Genomic DNA, 17,401 nt, shown 5'->3' on the forward strand with positions numbered 1-17,401 from the left:
ACTGGAACCACTAGTGGATTTTGTGAGGATACGGTGGCTGAAGATAGGGTCGTGATCCCCATATAAGGAGCATCAACTCCGTCGGCTGCACTCATTCCCCATCCAACCATCCACACTTCTTCACAACACAAACTACCAACCTCGAATCAATCTCTCCAAGATTCAACTTCACCAAAATCAACCAAACCCCCAAGCATTCTCCGAATACATCCCAGCTCGCGCCACATCAATCTTCCCAGTTTCTGATTACTCAGGTTTCGGAACTCACCCCCGGCCTATAAGCTTGCATCATCTCCTTTGCCTCCTTGGAACCAATCCAGTGAGTTCAAATTAGTCCAGCCTTTTTCAGAAGGTGAGAAACAATTTTTACTAACTGCTTTCTTTGCCATTAACAGTATTCATTTTTCAAGATGATGACCAACTCCCCACACACCACCTACTTCTCTTTCCCTGCCTACGAGAGCCACTTCGTCAGCGAGGTAGAAGCGGAACCCGCCCCAGTCACCCCAACACTCTCCCAAAGAGCGCTCGAGCCAATGGTCGACTACGCGACCGAAACCTACCCAATCATCCAGCGGGATGGACGTCTCGAGGCCGAAATCGAGCTCATACTGTACCTGGCCGGAGCCACTTCGCCCTCTGCTGGGCGGAAAGCCGCCTCGTTGTACTCCCAGTCCTCATCTATCAACAGCTCCATCATCTCATCCTCTTCTTCCTTGATCAAATCCATCAAGAGCTGGTGTCGGTTCAGTTAGGCCCACAAATAACGGCAACGCAAAACGACCAAATATCATCTCGCGGATATGGACGGCACTAACCCGTGCGGACCCAGCAAACCATGCTGAGACCCTTTACATGACCATCATATTTGAAGTCTCCATCCTCTCCCAGCCTCCAAGAAAAGCTCTCTCCTCGCCTCTGCACGCGACGGATACTCATCAAGGAAATCCAAGCAGCACAGAGAGACAGCGCAGTGTTGACCCAACTTCGATCGTACCCATCTTGGACAACTTGGCATCAAGCCTCCAAACCCAGCAACTCTTTACAAGCTCGCTGGATCATATTCAGTCCTACTGTTATCCTCATCTATGATGACCCGGTTTTTCGAAGCCGACGCATCAAGCAATCTGTCATCATCTTTCCTCACAACCTCGGGGGTCCATCAAGCAATCTGTCGTCGACCTTCCCGCCACTGTCCAGTCTGTTTTTCTATCCTCGTACTTGGTCAATAAACCAAATCGGAACCATCAGCCTCTCCTGAATCTCTGTACCTTACAGTCTCTGTCAACATCTTTTCCCAATATCTGTATTCCCAAGTTTTTCATTCCATCATTAGTTTATACACCCAAAGATTCAACTAGACTATCTTATCTGTCAAAGACATTCCATCCTGGTTATTTTCCCGTATTTTTGGTAGTGTTGTTTGTTGTTGTATCAGTTTGTATTAGTACAGTCCTGACCAGTCCGTTAATAAAGCATAGTTTTGACCACAAAATTAACCCTATTAGCTCCCTTGGCAATTGCCATCTTGAGGATTGACTCCTGCTGCCGCTCACCACCATGAATGTTGATTCAGCTTCACTAAAGCCAGTGCCGCGAAGCGGTTTTGGGATATGTGCTGCAATTCGCTGCCAGTGCTGCACGGCGGTTGGCCGCTATTGCTTCAGCCTTTTGGGCGAAGGGCCGTTTTTCATTTTAGATTGACGCGCCGATTAGGCGCGAATTAGCGCGCTTCCTGCAATCCCATCTCTATCCCAATGTGTTTAGGTATGTGATTGGGACTTAAGCCAAGTTCTCCGTTTACCTACAGGGTTGCAAACTGCTTCGCTGCTTATGGCCACCGGTGCCAGGTGGTTTTCGAGTTAGAATTACTCATCTTCAGAATTATGTCGCCCAATTAGATCATACATGCATACATTAGCGTAGTGCCACTTGAATCCTATATGCTCTCAAGGTCAAAAATTCGCGTTAACCTGCCTGGCCTGCACTGCGTAAACTATCCGCTTGTCCTTCTCGCCAGAAAAAACTGTCTTACATTTGCTCGCACAAGTTGTTTCGGGCAGCTAATTTTTGATGTGCGGGTATGTGAAGAATCCACATGAAATGAAATGGAAACTTGGCAACCATCACTACACATGTCACAAACCAACTGCTCCGACCGGCTTGTCCAAGCGGTTTTCAGCTAAGATTTGTCCGACCAGTTGGGCAGTCCAAACCCAGCAGAGGGCAGAGCTGGGCGGTTTCAATCTTTCCAAAAGCTGCTTGGACAAGAATGTCCGGGTGGCTAATTTCTGCAGTGCTCGTTGAAGACAGACTCCCCGCAGCTCGACACCAGCTACGCCGAAATTCCAAATGACCTACTTAGTTGGCAGTCAAACGGAGGCTCCGGATCCCTGCGCAAGGTGATTTCCTCAGGAGATAGGTGGGCTTTGCCGCTAACGCCTGCACACACCGAGCCTCCACCAGGAGCTGGTGAGGTTGGGCCGGATGTTCATGAGTGGCGATTTAGATTGCCGATGTCAGGGCCCATAGGAATAGGATCCCACTAGCCTGCCTTCTAAGCTTCTCCTGCAACTTTGCGGCGAGTCGTTGCTTGTTATCCTTCGCCCGGAAGCTCGAGCTGGCTCGGGTGGTCCTGACGAGGCCAAATCGCTCTCTGGGACCAGTGGACCGGTGGACCAGTGCGCCGGTCTGTGCCTTCATGTGCCGGATGGACACAAGGCTTTTCTGCATCACCCCGCCGACCAATCACAGCTCGCCGGATGGCTCCTTGACTCCCTTTTCATCATTCCATGGATCCCGCACCCTCCAAAGCTATCACTAGGCCGGTCTGGGAGGAAATCGCCCCCGAGATCTGCATCCTATCCAGCCTTCTCGCCGCCAGTAGCCGGTTTGAAATGAAATTAACCTCTATTTCGGCCAGCTACTTCGAGATGGCGCTCTCGAGATCCACGCGACTGCAAGCTACTGGAACCACTAGTGGATTTTGTGAGGATACAGTGGCTGAAGATATGGTCGTGTCCCCATATAAGGAGCATCAACTCCTTCGGTTGCACTCATTCCTCATCCAAACATCCACACTTTCTCAGAACACAAACTACCAACCTCGAATCAATCTCTCCAAGATTCAACCCTACCAAACTCAAGCAAACCCCCAAGCATTCTCCCAAAAGATCCCAGCTCGCGCCACCACAATCTTCCCAGTTTTTGATTCCTCAGATTTCGGAACTCACCCCCGGCCTATAAGCTTGCATCATCTCCTTTGCCTCCTTGGAACCAATCCAGTGAGTTCAAATTAGTCCAGCCTTTTTCAGAAGGTGAGAAACAATTTTTACTAACTGCTTTCTTTGCGATTAACAGTATTCATTTTTCAAGATGATGACCAACTCCCCACACACCACCTACTTCTCTTTCCCTGCCTACGAGAGCCACTTCGTCAGCGAGGTAGAAGCGGAACCCGCCCCAGTCACCCCAACCCTCTCCCAAAAAGCGCTCGAGCCAATGGTCGACTACGCGACCGAAACCTACCCAATCATCCAGCGGGATGGACGTCTCGAGGCCGAAATCGAGCTCATACTGTACCTGGCCGGAGCCACTTCGCCCTCTGCTGGGCGGAAAGCCGCCTCGTTGTACTCGCAGTCCTCATCTATCAACAGCTCCATCATCTCATCCTCTTCTTCCTTGATCAAATCCATCAAGAGCTGGTGTCGGTTCAGTTAGGCCCACAAATAACGGCAACGCAAAACGACCAAATATCATCTCGCGGATATGGACGGCACTAACCCGTGCGGACCCAGCAAACCATGCTGAGACCCTTTACATGACCATCATATTTGAAGTCTCGATCCTCTCCCAGCCTCCAAGAAAAGCTCTCTTCTCGCCTCTCCAAGCGACGGATACTCATCAAGGAAATCCAAGCAGCACAGAGAGACAGCGCAGTGTTGACCCAACTTTATCGTACCCATCTTGGACAACTTGGCATCAAGCCTCCAAACCCAGCAACTCTTCACAAGCTCGCTGAATCATATTCAGTCCTACTGTTATCCTCATCTGTGATGACCCGGTGTTCCGAAGCCGACGCATCAAGCAATCTGTTATCATCTTTCCTCACAACCTCTGGGGTCCATCGAGTAATCTGTCGTCGTCCTTCCCGCCACTGTCCAGTCTGTTTTTCTATCCTCGTACTTGGTCAATAAACCAAATCGGAACCATCAGCCTCTCCTGAATCTCTGTACCTTACAGTCTCTGTCAACATCTTGTCCCAATATCTGTATTCCCAAGTTTTTCATTCCATCATTAGTTTATACGCCCAAAGATTCAACTAGACTATCTTATCTGTCAAAGACATTCCATCCTGGTTATTTTCCGTATTTTTATTAGTGTTGTTTGTTGTTGCATCAGTTTGTATTAGTACAGTCCTGACCAGTCCGTTAATAAAGCATAGTTTTGACCACAAAATTAACCCTATTAGCTCCCTTGGCAATTGCCATCTTGAGGATTGACTCCTGCTGCCGCTCACCACCATGAATGTTGATTCAGCTTCACTAAAGCCAGTGCCGCGAAGCGGTTTTGGGATATGTGCTGCAATTCGCTGCTGCACAGCGGTTGGCCGCCATTGCTTCAGCCTGTTGGGCCTAGGGCCGCTTTTCATTTCAGATTGACGCGCTGATTTAGCGCTAATAGCGCGCTTCCTGCAACCCAATCTTTAAGCCTGTGGGTGCCCGATGGACAGCCCGCGCCGACCCGAGCCGTTTAGTGAATTAAACAGGCCGGGCCAAAGTACAACATTTTCACAAAAGCGCTGTCCACGCCCGGCCGGGTTAGGCGGCCCAATTTCCAACTCTAGTTCTTGTATAGCCAGTTCTCAAAGAACGAGTCGGATGATGTAGAAATGACAGGTGTTGTTTTCCCCATTTTGTCACTTAAACGGGAAAATCGAGCAACACCCGGATCTTGAAGGGAATGCTGTCAATAGATACCTTCATTCAACGCGCCGTCATGATCAAGAGAAGTACCTCGTCGCCAACGCATTTGCTTTGTCACTAACACCGGTGGCCGTTCCCTGTTGGATGAATACTATGACTCGAGGAGTTTTGACAGTTCATTAAAAATAGCTGCTCCATGACTTCGGCCGGGTCGATTATGCCGGTCCCAACAAAGCTTCCACCGGCACACCCCTTGGCCCCGCGGAACAGATAACGCCAGATATCCGCAAGCATCCGTGCGCCCGATTGCGTCTCGCGTCAACGCGTTTATAAAGTGATTGATCGTCCCGGCCTTCACGTCACGAAGATTAAAGTCCAGTGGGGCGCACTCCGGGGTAACATCGGGTCGTGTTGACGATGCAACTCCTCGGTGGCCCGTGCAAGACTGCCAATCGCGGGCCTCCCTGCAAGATATCATGACAAGAAGCGCGCCCGGATATTCGACGAGAAACAGCTGAACAAGAGGGAGAAGATGTCATCCTGGATGGTTTAGGGTCCAAGAGTAAGTGAAACAAGAAGCCTGGCGAATTGTCCAAGAAGCTGGCGACTGACACTGGCCCTGGTGTGATTGAGCGCGGGCTGGGCCCACTGCAGCCGGAGCAAGCTCGCCGAAGCATGGTGCTGGGATGGTTGGGTGGGATGTTGTTTGTTTGAGAACGCTGACTATGCTGATCACTCAAGAAGTCGGCAGCCTTGAGAAAGGCGTAGCAACCACCAACTTTGAGCCCAGGGCGGACCATGCCCATCTAAAACAATATCTATCTGATGTACATCACAGCCTTAACTGACCCCAGTGGCAGATGTCGTTACTAAAGTGAATTTGAGCACGCGGCTCATTCCCTGTGTTTCTGCAGACGATGACAGAACATTCTCACAAAACACTAGTAAATGTTCAAGTTATTATCAGTCCTTATAATTCCTCGCATCAGTTCGCATGTTCTGGTCCCTTTGATTCTTTCTTTTGAGTCGTGAGTTGCCCAACATAAACATTTGCCAAAATGAAGAAAACCGTGACCGTGTGGACTATGATTGATCAGGCAACCATCCACATTAGTGTCAAGTAGCGTGTTCCGCACAGTTCCCTCAGCACAACATGCTAAAAGTTGATATTTAGTCAAGGCATCCACCTCCTTCACAAGAGGGACTCACTTTCCTTTTTGGAATGCTTATCTCAATTGAGATCACATGTGCAGGCCTAGTCTGCGCGGCGGAGACACGCTACCGTGAGGTCATTAGAGCCCACAAAGCTGCAGTACTACCTGGCACCAAATATGGGCCGAAGAAAATAAAGGCAAGTAGCAAGTGTTCGCAGCAACACAAGTTACAAAACGCATGTACAGGTGCCCAAACGGCCTTGCAACCGGTTTGTCGATGTAGGGCAGGTTTTCTTGGAAAATTTTGATTGAAAAGCTCAACAATTAGTGAAACCGGGGAATGTTGATGCTCAATTTTGAGCATGACCCTGAAATAACTGGTCCAACAAGCCTTTCTAGACCTACTACGCAGAATTTTTCCTTAAGGCTTGTAGAAATAGAAATACGTGGTGCGGTGAATGAAACACTTTTAAGATATCAATCTAAATTGACAGAAGCACCGCTACTTACTGGCAGGAAAAGTCTCCTCAGGAGAAAGGGCTCAGCCGTTAGGCCGTTGCTAGGTGTTTACACGCGCCTTCCTTTCAAACCTTAAAGAACCGCGACGATATGTGCTCTTGATTTAGTAGAGGCTGAGTGCTGCTGAGCAATCAGCCTGTGAAGCTGCCGCATTGTGTTTATTATTTAAACCGAGTCATCCCCCCAGAGAAAATTCAGTCCCTCCCCCACTTCATCCCTAGCGAAGAGCAGCACACTCTAGAATCAACGAATCTCCAATAGCTATCTCCATACCTGGTTTCCACTTCTTCTCTACCGCTCCACCACATCCATAAATACTTTTTCAACACCAAAAAATGCCTTTGTTCAAGGGGAAGATGCGCGAGGAGGAGGACTCAGACTCAGACGAATCCTTCCATTGTTGCGGAAGGCCAGAGGACCTCCTTGAAGAATTCCGCTCCTTGGTGGAAGCTCCCAAGCCAGATGGGAATGAGGTACGCGTCCCCGACGACCAGGACTACTACCTCTATTCCGCCGGCCTTGAACGACTGAACTCGCCCAGCAATGAGCCAACCCACGGCTCACTTTCTTCCACTCGCAACTTCCAACGGGCTCCAACCGTCTACTCCTCTGATTCCGGCCACACTCGGTTCGGAAGTACTCTCCTCATCATCAAAACTGACGAGGTAGTCTCGCCATCCTCTTCGCCCCAGATGACGTAAGTAGTCCTGGAAATTCTATGGGCCTTTCCTGGGGCCACCCTCCGCGATGAAGTTTTCCAGATTTTAATCAGTTTGGCTTTTTGCGTTATAGGAATGTTCGAGTCCAACTGGTCAAACCGAGCCAGCCTTCCAGGCCAAGGAAGACGTCAAAATGGAAGATTCAACTTCATCGGCCCAGCAATTCTCTTCGCATGGCCATCAGCCCAGCCGATGATCGCCCGCCAAGCCCCGATCTTTCGACGCCCCAATCCTCAGCTCTCCAAGGTACTCCGCCATCAACATCGTCTCTTCGTCGGCGGGGAATGGTTTTTACTCCGACCAGCCTTCCTGAGCAACTGAAGGAATTGGCTGAGACTGAAAAGTCAGATGGCAGTGGTACTTGAATACACGGCCCAGCAGCTCTTTGAAAATTTTTATTCACCCTACCACTCTTTTATATTCTGGTGTTCTGTTCTACTCTCTCTAGCCACCATGTCACTCTTTCATATCTTTCTGTTCTGTTCTATTTAAAAACCATGCCTCTCTTTCATATTTTGGTTTCATGTTCTGCTCTCTTTAACATCCAACTGAAGTTGTCCCTTGTACCATCAGTGTTCTACTATATGTTCCCTTCAAATTTGTGTGGCTTCAATCACTATATACCGTTGAAATGAGTAAAAAATTACGCCATTCTTGTCTCCCTCTCTCAGTAATTTTGATATTGAAGAGCAAATTATTCATAAATTTTGTTGCGCTGAGCTGTGAAAGTATGAAGGCCAACGTCCAAGATCTGGTGTGCCTCGGACTCATCTGATGAAATTCTTTTGCGCTCCAAGCTCATCACATCAGAAAGAGACAACCCTGGGCGAGTCATATTACACGGCTGAGACAATAGGCTGGTCCGCAGGGAAGGAGGTAAAGAGGCCCTTCTTCCCTTTTCTTGGACTGATCCAGTTGTATTGGTCGGAGAGGAAGAAGCAGAGAAATCCTCTTGGACCAATACGATAGACCGGTGTGGTAGACGGAAAAGTGAAAAATCAAAAGTTTTTTCCTTGTTGATAGATTTACTCATACTGGGCCTCAAGATACCACCAAATGGACCCCAGAAATGGATTCTATGACTAATTTTACCCCTAGTCTCCACTAAAGACGTCACTGCAGCCCCTCTGGATTGGAACCTACACTTCCTTGGACAATGGACACCCATCACACATTCAACATACCCAGTCACCAGCCTGTCACAAGCCTCAAGTCAAGGATCACAGTATTATGCTTATAAACATCACAGGATACAAGCATACATCTCCCCATCAGACTATAGTCATCACATAGTATCAAGTACTCTTCTATTTCCATATTATGATGTCATCACGCACTGATTCTGCAGCCTCAGACTTCATTTATGCACCCCCTGCATCCACCTGTCAACTTATGCAGTCTACTGTCACTTTACGCAGCCTTCATGCGGCCCTACTGCATTCTTATGACATCATTGATGTACCCCTGACACATTATGACATCATTTGTATCTACTCTCACCAGCTAAAATCCCTCACCCTGTTGTCTAGATTAGTTGAAACCCTAACCCACAAGCCCTCTGGGGCTCCACTTCTGTCTATATAAGGAGCTCTCTCCTCCCCAGTTGTCAGCTCCTCAGTTCATCACTCACCAATCACAGTCACCCCAACATTCACCCTTACCAATTATAACCAACCCTTATATAAATCATCAGCTCTATACCTTGTCAATCAAACAACTCATATTGAGCCAACCTACCCTATCACTTGATTAAAACTTGCCAAGCATAGCTTTGTGGGTCTTGTTAACTGATAGCATAGAAGGGCAGAGTTTGCACCTCCATCATCCCCTTCTCCATTCAGCAAAAGTTTCTCGGGAACACTTTTGAGTCTTACACCGGCCCAAGGGTTTGAAGGAGGAGAGAGCTCCTCTCGGAGAGATCTTGTTTGCCGGTCCGAGACTACAAGATTAGTGATTCACTAAGCCAGCTCACTCGTCTCCACCTAAGGCTTATTTACATATTCATAGGTGTAACAACTGGATAAACATTGATGATGAAAAGGCTGAAATGCTGGTGATCTCATCCAGACAGCAACTGCGGTGAGAGATGTTGTTGGCCTCGAGTTGCAAAACTTGGGATAAGGCCCCAATTATAAACACTTTTTTGAGATATTTTTGAAACGTTTTTGAAAATGAACTGAAAAGTTTTTGAAAACAAAATGAAAACATTTTTTTTCCAAAAATGGTTCAAACACACCTCCTGAGTGTATTTGAGTGCATCTGCAATATTTTTGAAATTAAAAAGATTTCAAAAAAAAGTTCAATTTCTTTTTTGGGCAAGTTCAAAAACTTTTCGAAAATATCTCAAAAAAGTGTTTATAATTGGGGCCTAAATCACTCGGCACGGGACAGAGAAAAAAACCGTGCGCAAATCTGACGTCCCTCCTGCCAAGGGCTGTCTGAGGCTTGCTTTGCAAGACACACGCCCACAGCAGAGGGACTTTTAAGTTTGCTTGTCCAAGCAGTTTTCAGCTAAAGATTGATCCGACAAGTTTGGCAGTCCAAACCCAGCAGAAAGCGGATCTGGGCGGACAAAATCTGTCCAAAAGCTGCTTGGGCAAAACTGTCCGGCTAGCTAATTTCTGCAGTGCTTGTTGAAGACAGACTACCCCTAGCCTAACTAAGCCTCTTGAACTGTGTGGTGACCATACTCGTGGCGCTGCAGGCGCGCAGGATTTCCGGCCAGACTTCAAGCTCAGCAAACTTCAAGATCTAACGCGCAGAATTGAAGCTAATCAGCGCGCTTTGGCGGCAGAACCCTCAAGGCGTCTCAGGATCAAGAAGGCCACGTGTCCTACCTTGTGTTGCTCTGTTCTTTTTCTGTTCTTTTTTCTTTTTTCTCTTTCTTTTCCTTGCTTCTGACCCACTTTGCCTTTTGTTTCTATATGCGCATGTTGGAGAGGCCATGTTATGTGGGGGGTTGGCTGTTTCTGTTTTGTCTTAGGTTGTTTTTTTTGTTTGTTTTGTTGGGTTGGTTTTCTTCTTTTCCTCTCTCCTCTTTTGTTGTTGTTGCGCGCGCGTGCGTGCAGGTGTATGATGACCTGTCCGCAGGTGTCACAACCCCAAAAGTCTGAGTTCAGATCGAACTCAGATGATGGGGCAGCATGGACTTCGTCTGAACCATAAGGAAATATCCCAGATCATCCATCAACCTCAAGAATCCTGAATCCAAAGCTTATTGATCCGATTGTTTGCCGATATACTTGCGGTGTGGTAGATGGAAAAGTGAAAAATCAAAAGTTTTTTCTCATACATATATTTACTTGTAATACGCCTCAAGATACCATCAAACAGACCTCAGAAATGGATTCTACGGCCAATTTTACCCCTAGTCACCACTGGAAGCATCACCAGAACCCCGCTGGATCGGGACCTAGACTTCTTTGGACACTGGACACCAATCACACGTTCAACATACCCAGTCACCAACCTGTCACAAGATTTAAGACAAGGATCACAGCATTATGCTTATACACATCAAAGGATACAAACATACATCTCCCCATCAGACTACATTCATTACATATTATCAATCTACTGTCACTTTAGGCAGCCTTCATGCGGCCCTACTGCATTCTTATGACATCATTTATGTACCCCTGACACATTATGACATCATTTGTATCTACTCTCACCAGCTAAAATCCCTCACACTGTTGTTTAGATTAGTTGAAACCCTAACCCACAAGCCCTCTGGGGCTCCACTTTTTGTCTATATAAGGAGCTCTCTCCTCCCCAGTTGTCAGCTCCTCAGCTCAGTACTCACCAGTTATTTACATACCACCCTTCCCACTTACCATCACCACCACACATCACTACATCCCATATATTTGCAAATAACTACTGAACTCACTCTCAAAATCTCACATACCTGTCATCGAACAACTTCATCTGGAATTAGACCAGACCTATCACTTGATTAAAACCTGCCAAGCATAGCTTGGTGGGTCTTGTTGACTGATAGCATAGAAGGGCAGAGTTTGCACCTCCATCATCCCCTTCTCCATTCAGCAAAAGGGTTTCACAACCACTTTTGAGTCTTACAGCGGAGCTTCTGAGTTCATCCTCTCAGCCCCGTGTCAATCTCCTTCTAGATTCCCTTCCTTTAGATCACTTTCCCGGCTTTCTTTGTTCCCAGATACTCAACACCAAAACCACCGCCAACGGAAATCTACTCTCCGTCATCTCTGACAAAAATCCCTCTCCCCAAAACGCTATCCATTTGAATCCCAGATCCCTCACTTTCCCGGACCACCGTGAAGGCAGCGCACGGCGCACTTTCCCTTCCAGTAACTGCCAATGGCCCAGCACCGGTCGGAGTTCCACAACGGAGGGGGGGACACCCGCTTCCCAAAGGGACTCTCCTTAGGAGGGGCTTATGACTAATGTTGTAATTTTGGCTTGAGGGTTTGGGTTGTTTGTGGCTTTCTAGCCATATTTCTTCTTTTTCCCCTCACACAACAAAAACTGTTCCAACCCGGGTGAAGCTATGAAGGGGTGGAACAGCCAAGCTTCTTGGCTTCCAGTTCCTGTCCTCAAAGTGAAAATCTGTTGCACAAGCTGGATTGGGCAAGACATCTAAAACAGAGCTTGGTTCCTGGGGATTGAATTGAATACTGTACTGTTTTTCAATACATTCACATGATACAGCTCAGAATGACCTTCAAAACCAAAAGTTTGAAGGAGCATGGAAAGAGAAGGGTTGGGTTCTCAGGGATGAGTGTAGCGTCAAAAGATGGGGAAGAACCAGAGGATTCTCATGGTCCAAAGGGCGTGTGTGGGGCTGTTTGGAAACAAGGTCAAAATTGGAATGGCACAAATCCCCCACCAAAAGGCCACAAACCCTCAGGCCAAAATGTGGACATTAGTCCCAAGTCCCTCCTTCGGAGGTTGCGCTTCGCGCCAGCCCAGGCTGTACCAGGGCCCTCCAATGTGGGGGACTTGTGTTAAGTTAGAGACTACCCGCAGCTCGACACCAGCTACGCCGAATGATCAAGATTTGTGCGTAGTTGACAGTCAAACGGAAGCCGCAGATCCCTGCGCAGAGCGATTTCCTTAGGAAATGGGGCGGCTTCGCCACTAGCGCCTGTGCGACACACCGAGCCTCCACCAGGTGGCAGGGACTGGTGAGGTTGCGGATCAACTGCCCTCTACTGCACAGTGCAACTTTGCCGCAGGTCGCTGCGTGTTATCCTTCGCCCGGAACTTGAAGCACGAGCTGGCCCGGGTGGTCCTGACAAGGCAGAATAGCTCTTTGGAGCCAGTGGACCGGTGGACCAGTGCACCGGTCTGTGCCTTCATGTGCCGGATGGACACCCAAAGGCATTTCTGCATCACCGCCGCCAACCAATCACAGCTTGTCGGACGGCTCTTTGACTCCCTTTTCATCATTCCGTCGAGCCCGCGCACTCCAAGGCACTAGGCCGGTCTGGGAGGAAATCGCCCCCGAGATCTCCATCCTATCCAGCCATCTCGCCGCCAGTAGCCGGTTTGAAATAAAATTAACCTCTATTTTGGCCAGCTACCTGAGATGGCGCTCTCGAGATCCACGCGACTGCAAGCTACTGGAACCACTAGTGGATTTTTGGAGAATACGTTGACTGAAGATATGGTCGTGATCCCCATAAAAGGAGCATCAACTCCTTCGGTTGCACTCATTCCCCATCCAAACATCCACACTTTTTCACAACACAAACTACCAACCTCGAATCCATCTTACCAAGATTCAACTTCACCAACTCAACCAAACCCCCAAGCATTCTTCAAAAACATCCCAGCTCGCGCCACATCAATCTTCCCAGTTTTTGATTCCTCAGATTTCGAAACTCATCCGCAGTCTGAAAGCTTGCATCATCTCTTTTGCCCCCTTAACCAATCCAGTAAGTTCAAATTGGTTCGGCCTCTTTCAGAAGTTTATCAAAAACAATTATAACTAACTGATTTCTTTGCAATTAACAGTATTCATTTTTCAAGATGATGACCAACTCCCCACACACCACCTACTTCTCTTTCCCCGCCTACGAGAGCCACTTCGTCAGCGAGGCAGAAGAGGAACCCACCCCAGTCACACCAACACTCTCCCAAAAAGCGCTTGAGCCAATGGTTGACTACGCGGCTGAAACCTACCCCATCATCCAGCGGGATGGACGCCTCGAGGCTGAAATCGAGCTCATACTTTACCTAGCCGGAGCCAGTTCGGCCCCTGCTGGGGGGAAAGCCGCCTCGCTATACTCGCAGTCCTCATCTTCCAACAGCTCCATCATCTCATCCTCTTCTTCCTTGTTCAAATCCATCAAGAGCTGGTGTCGGTTCCGTTAGGCTCACAAAGAACGGCAAACCGAAAGAACCAATCATCTTCTCGCGGATATGCACGGCACTAACCCGTGCGGACCCAGAAAACCATGCTGAGGCCCTTTCTATGACCACCATATCTGAAGTCTCGATACTCTCCCAGCCTCCAAGAAAATCTCTCTTCTCGCCTCTGCACGCGACGGATACTCATCAAGGGATTCCAAGCAGCACAGAGAGACCATGCACTATCAAGATTATCAAAACAATCCAAAAGCTCGCTGAATCATATTCAGTGCTAGTGTTATCCTCATCTGTGATGACCCAGTGCTTCGCAGCCGACGCACCAAGCAATTTGTTATCAATTTTCCTCACACCATCTGGCCCATCAACCAATCTGCCTGTCTGGCCCATCAAGCAATCTGTCGTCGTCCTTCCCGTTACTGTTTAGTCTGTCTTTTATACTCGTACTTAGCCAATCAACCAAACCGGAACCATCATTCTCCTGAATCTCTGTATCCTTCAGTCTTGTCACCAATTGTCAACATCTTGTCCAGATATCTGTATTCCAAAGTTTTTCGTCACATTATTAGTTTACACATCCCAACATACAACTGAACTATCTTATCTGTCAAAGACATTTCATCCTGGTTATTTTCCGTATTTTCAGTAGTGTTGTTTGTTGTTGAATCAGTTTGTGTCCGTAATGTGTTCAGTCCTGACCAGTCCGTTATTAAAGCATAGTTTTGACCACAAAATAAACCCTATTTGCTCCCTTGGCAATTGCCATCGTGAGAGTTGACTCCTGCTGCCGCTCACCACATTGCTTCAGCCTTTTGGGTGAAGGGCCGTTTTTTGTTTAGATTGACGCGCTGATTTAGCAGGAATGAACGCACTTCCTGCAATCCCATCTCTATTCCAATGTGTTTAGGTATGTATTTGGGACTTAAGCCAAGCTCTCCGTTCACCTACAGGTTTTCAAACTGCTTCGCTGCTTTTGGCCACCGGTGGTTTTTGAGTTAGAATTACTCCTATTCAGAATTATTTCGCCCAAATAGATCATAGATGCATACATTAGCGTAGTGCCACTTTAATCCTATATGCTCTCAAGGTCTTGCGTTAACCTGCCTGGCCTGCGCTGCATAAACTATCCGCGTAGACACCTTTGTCCAATGAGTTCAGCGGCCCAGGCCCAGTAAATTGCAGAACTCACCAGAAAAATCTGTCCGGCAACTGCTCGCACAACGCACAGTTTTGGGCAGTGTGGAACTCCTACCGTGCCAGGCGGTAGGCAGTTAGTTGGAGGGGAATGGGGAGTTTGAAGAGAAATGCCCTCCGGGTAATGGTCAGATAAGCGCTGAGGATTGTGTTTGCAATGAGATGTAGGGAGATTTTACGACGGTGTTCAGCGCGCGTCGGCGGCTAAGTTGATTGAGAGGAGGCTGGGGTACTACCGGCGAGTGTGATCAAGCAAAGGGATCTCGGGATCAGAGAGAGAGATTGGGATAAATGAAGCTCAGAGAGCGCTCTTGAGGGCGCCAAAGATCAGATCAATAAGGATTGATTACTGTCTGACTTGGATCAGTACAGAGTTCATGCCGCCCCCATCCTCCAAGTTTGAGTTGAACTTGGCATCTGGGGTTTGTGACATGTGGCATACCTGTCCTCATGTCCGCACAAACAACCAAAACAGAACAAAACACAAGACAAACAAAAACCAAACCTCCACTCTGAACCTACCAACACGCGCAATGAGAAATGTAAAAGAAACAAGACAACAAAAGACAACAAAAGAAAACAAACAAGCAAATGACAGAATAAACACAAAAATAAAGGAAATCCTGAAACGGCTGGAGGATCTTGAAGACAGAGTTCCTGAGACTGGGAGGATGAAAGCTGAATATTTTGAGGACTGGATATGCGCCACACACTGCTGATTTGATGTGAATCACTGCCTGTACCATTTGGCACACCACAGCAGCTAATTTTTGAGGTGAGGGTATGTGAAGAATCCACATGAAATGAAATGGAAGCTTGGCAACCATCACTACATGTCACAAACCAACTGCTGGGACCGGCTTGTCCAAGCGGGTTTCAGCTAAGAGTTGTCCGACCAGTTGGGCAGTCCAAACCCAGCAGAGGGCAGAGATGGGCGGTTAAAATCTTTCCAAAAGCTGCTTGGACAGGAATGTCCGGGTAGCTAGCTAATTTCTGCGGTGCTCGTTGAAGACAGATTCCCCGCATCGGGGGCTGCGGATCCTTGCGCAGAGCGATTTCCTAAGGAAATGGGTGGGCTTCGCCGCTAGCGCCTGTGCGACACACCGAGCCTCCACCAGGGACTTGTGAGGTTGGGCCGGATGTTCATGTAGCGGTGATTTGATTGCCGAGGTCTGGGACCATAGGAACAGGATCCACTGCCCTCTGCTGCAGCTTTGCCGCGAGTCGCTGCTTGTTATCTTTCGCCCGGTGCGTTCCTCGCCCGGAAGGTCGAGCTGGCTCGGGTGGTCCTGACGAGGCAAAATAGCTATCTGGGGCCAGTGGACCGGTGGACCAGTGCGCCGGTGGGTGCCTTCATGTGCCAGGTGGATACCAAGAAGCACTTTAACATCAGTCGCCGACCAATCACAGCTCGCCGGATGGCTCTTTGACTCCCTTTTCCTCATTCCACGGAGCCCGCACCCTCCAAAGCTATCACCAGGCCGGTCTGGGAGGAAATCGCCCCCAAGATCTCCATCCTATCCAGCCATCTCGCCGCCAGTAGCCGGTTTGAAATGAAATTAACCTCTATTTCGGCCAGCTACTTCGAGATGGCGCTCTCGAGATCCACGCGACTGCAAGCTACTGGAACCACTAGTGGATTTTGTGAGGATACGTTGACTGAAGATATGGCCGTGATCCCCATATAAGGAGCATCAACTCCTTCGGTTGCACTCATTCCCCATCCAAACATCCACACTTTTTCACAACACAAACTACCAACCTCGAATCAATCTCACCAAGATTCAACCTCACCAAACTCAACCAAACCCCCAAGCATTCTCCAGAAAGACCCCAGCTCGCGCCACCTCAATCTTCCCAGTTTTTGATTCCTCAGATTTCGGAACTCATCCGCAGTTATAAGCTTGCATCATCTCTTTGCCTTCTGGGAACCAATCCAGTGAGTTCAAATTAGTTCAGCCTCTTTCAGAAGGTGAAAAACAATCCTTACTAACTGCTTTTCAAGATGATGACCAACTCCCCACACACCACCTACTTCTCTTTCCCTTCCTACGAGAGCCACTTCGTCAACGAGGTAGAAGAGGAACCCACGCCAGTCACGCCAACACTCTCCCAAAAAGCGCTTGAGCCAATGGTCGACTACACGACTGAAACCTACCCAATTATCCAGCGGGATGGACGCCTCGAGGCTGAAATCGAGCTCATACTTTACCTGGCCGGAGCCAGTTCACCCTCTGCCGGGGGGAAAGCCGCCTCGCTATACTCGCAGTCCTCATCTTCCAACAGCTCCATCATCTCATCCTCTTCCTCTTTGATCAAATCCATCAAGAGCTGGTGTCGGTTCAGTTAGGCCTGCGAAGAATGGCAAAGCAAAACAACCAAATATCATCTCGCGGATATGGACGGCACTAACTCGTGCGGACCCAGCAAACCATGCTGAGACCCTTTACATGACCATCATATTTGAAGTCTCGATCCTCTCCCAGCCTCCAAGAAAAGCTCTCTTCTCGCCTCTCTAATCAACGGACGCTCATCAAGG

General features: G+C 48.3%; 6 protein-coding genes across 6 annotated transcripts; 5 read left to right on the forward strand and 1 right to left on the reverse strand.

Annotated features, from left to right (window-relative positions):
• Window positions 1–410: 410 nt before the first annotated feature.
• On the forward strand, window positions 411–755 carry PtA15_1A930 (uncharacterized protein; the record flags this gene model as incomplete). Its single annotated transcript, XM_053166009.1, has 1 exon — window positions 411–755. One exon carries the CDS (start codon window positions 411–413, stop codon window positions 753–755), a length of 345 nt encoding a protein of 114 aa, XP_053017143.1.
• Window positions 756–2,505: 1,750 nt separating this feature from the next.
• Window positions 2,506–2,703, reverse strand: PtA15_1A931 (uncharacterized protein; the record flags this gene model as incomplete). Its single annotated transcript, XM_053166010.1, has 1 exon — window positions 2,506–2,703. The coding sequence occupies one exon, from the start codon at window positions 2,701–2,703 to the stop codon at window positions 2,506–2,508; it is 198 nt and encodes a 65-aa protein (XP_053017144.1).
• An 89-nt stretch (window positions 2,704–2,792) lies between these two features.
• PtA15_1A932 (uncharacterized protein) lies at window positions 2,793–3,720 on the forward strand (the record flags this gene model as incomplete). Its single annotated transcript, XM_053166011.1, has 2 exons — window positions 2,793–3,284; window positions 3,361–3,720. 2 exons carry the CDS (start codon window positions 2,793–2,795, stop codon window positions 3,718–3,720), a joined length of 852 nt encoding a protein of 283 aa, XP_053017145.1.
• A 3,213-nt stretch (window positions 3,721–6,933) lies between these two features.
• PtA15_1A933 (uncharacterized protein) lies at window positions 6,934–7,513 on the forward strand (the record flags this gene model as incomplete). The annotated part of the gene is made up of 2 exons (XM_053166012.1): window positions 6,934–7,295; window positions 7,402–7,513. The coding sequence occupies 2 exons, from the start codon at window positions 6,934–6,936 to the stop codon at window positions 7,511–7,513; spliced, it is 474 nt and encodes a 157-aa protein (XP_053017146.1).
• Window positions 7,514–12,886: 5,373 nt separating this feature from the next.
• Window positions 12,887–13,674, forward strand: PtA15_1A934 (uncharacterized protein; the record flags this gene model as incomplete). The annotated part of the gene is made up of 2 exons (XM_053166013.1): window positions 12,887–13,249; window positions 13,315–13,674. 2 exons carry the CDS (start codon window positions 12,887–12,889, stop codon window positions 13,672–13,674), a joined length of 723 nt encoding a protein of 240 aa, XP_053017147.1.
• Window positions 13,675–16,867: 3,193 nt separating this feature from the next.
• PtA15_1A935 (uncharacterized protein) lies at window positions 16,868–17,212 on the forward strand (the record flags this gene model as incomplete). Its single annotated transcript, XM_053166014.1, has 1 exon — window positions 16,868–17,212. The coding sequence occupies one exon, from the start codon at window positions 16,868–16,870 to the stop codon at window positions 17,210–17,212; it is 345 nt and encodes a 114-aa protein (XP_053017148.1).
• Window positions 17,213–17,401: the final 189 nt, after the last annotated feature.

This window comes from Puccinia triticina, chromosome 1A (assembly GCF_026914185.1).
Source record: "Puccinia triticina chromosome 1A, complete sequence".
NCBI classification, from domain to species: domain Eukaryota; kingdom Fungi; phylum Basidiomycota; class Pucciniomycetes; order Pucciniales; family Pucciniaceae; genus Puccinia; species Puccinia triticina.